The 1,751-nt window shown below is 40.5% G+C and overlaps 1 protein-coding gene across 1 annotated transcript in view; it reads left to right on the forward strand.

The window, feature by feature from the left end:
- Positions 1 to 1,072: 1,072 nt before the first annotated feature.
- The window catches only part of LOC107734822 (PRKCA-binding protein-like), a 4,953-nt gene continuing 4,274 nt past the window's right edge, over positions 1,073 to 1,751 (forward strand). The window contains exons 1-3 of the mRNA XM_016546732.1: positions 1,073 to 1,251; positions 1,415 to 1,423; positions 1,466 to 1,519. Of these exons, the coding sequence (XP_016402218.1) occupies positions 1,208 to 1,251; positions 1,415 to 1,423; positions 1,466 to 1,519 (107 nt within the window). The 5' untranslated portion in view covers positions 1,073 to 1,207. The remainder of the gene's footprint in view (positions 1,252 to 1,414; positions 1,424 to 1,465; positions 1,520 to 1,751) is intronic.

Raw genomic sequence — 1,751 nt, forward strand, 5'->3', positions numbered from 1 at the left:
GCAGCTGTTTTCCTCACGTTCTGCAAACTTTTTGTATTTTTCTGTCTTTTCATGGAGGTTCTTCAGCTGGTCAGGAGTGACTGATGAATCTGCCTCATGGGCTGCAGTCAGTTTCTCCTCTATACATGTCATCCTTTTTAACAAGTATAATTTAAAGCTGCACAATTTTCTGTACAGTATCTTTTTATAATTTCCGAGTACTTTTTACACCCCTGTAAACGGGTAATGCCGACCTTCATAGATTTGATTGGCCATCTCTGTCATTTTGACATTGTTCGACCACTGATCAGCTCAGATGAGAAAGTCCATTCATTATCTTTGCGGCACCATTGTTCAGTTGTTGTGGCTTGTTTCCGTTGTGCTGCGGCCAGGGGCGTTGCACAAGATCCCGGGCCCTATGCATAGGCAGTCCTGATGTGCCCCCATGCCCCCCCCCCCGTACTCTTTTGTTTTCTTAACTTCTCCTGTCTTTCCTTTCTTTTTTGGTGGCCTGATTTGGCTTTCTTTGAGAAAGACATTTCTACAGCGCTCCACCAGATGCTCAACTAACATAAACAAACTGCGTGCAGATGGACTAAACCATTTGGCGCATTAGCAAGGGGGGTGGGATCATGAAACCGTCAGTCAATCAACCAAGTTATTCAGCCAATACACAAAATTTACGTTTCATCTGACATTCATTATGAAATTTAATTAGGAAATGAAAATATCCAGGTAAAATAAAATATATTCCATACTTTTCAAGGGCCCTCTCTTCCTTTGGGGCCCTGGTAATCAGTACTGGTTTTACCCCCAGTCTGACGCCCCTGGCTGCGGCGATTTCGTTGTGTTTTGGAGATTTCGTTGTGTTGTGCACTACTGGTCCACCATACAGAATATATAATGGTTTAATCATTTGAAAGAGGCCGTTTCTCAATATGCGTTCTTGTCTGTACTTGTGGACTTGTGAAACCTCATCAGTCGTCGCCCAAGTACTGTTCCAATTCAAAGTTCTCATCTAGCCGAGTACAGTTCAAATCGTTTTAATCCATTATTCCACCATTTGTCGCTTCACGCTCCCGTACAGTAGGAGGCGGAAATGCGCTTTTTACGTTGGTTATCCAGTCACGATTAAACAGCAGCAGAAGAAGAAGACATCCTGCTGTCTGGCATTCAGATCGAATCATCTTCATAAAATAAGACTAAAACATTGTTTTAATATGTTCGCATGTTAGCAGCATCTTTATACTTCAGCTCTTCATCGACAGAACGGTAAGAGACACACCTGCGTTATTCATCTGCTTAAACACCTGTCGCTAGTCATAATAATAATAATGATGACAGTAACGAGCAACTTTAAAAGTTAATACGTCTCGGGGTATAATGCTAGTACAGATGATTTAAAGTGAGTTGTATTAATGCTGCTGTATTTCAGAGCATCTGAATGAATGAAGAGGGTTTGATCGTCAGATCCACATTAAACCCGATCAGAGCTGATAATGTTCACAGACATGGACTATGAGCTGGAGGAGGACAAACTGTGAGTATCCCGAACAATATCCTTAAAATAACAAGCTATTTACTTGCTTACATGATGTCACATCCTGTGGGGAAAATAGACATCTGTCTGTGTTAAGTCACACTTATAAATGTCTGAATGGCGTTACATTGCATGGCATCAAATACAATACAATTTACAATAAAAAGAATAGAAAATGGAAAAAAGAAGAGCAAGTGTTCGTTTAAATCAGAGCTATATATATATATATATA

Source organism: Sinocyclocheilus rhinocerous, unplaced genomic scaffold (assembly GCF_001515625.1).
Source record: "Sinocyclocheilus rhinocerous isolate Xijiao unplaced genomic scaffold, SAMN03320098_v1.1 scaffold8065, whole genome shotgun sequence".
Lineage (NCBI taxonomy): Eukaryota > Metazoa > Chordata > Actinopteri > Cypriniformes > Cyprinidae > Sinocyclocheilus > Sinocyclocheilus rhinocerous.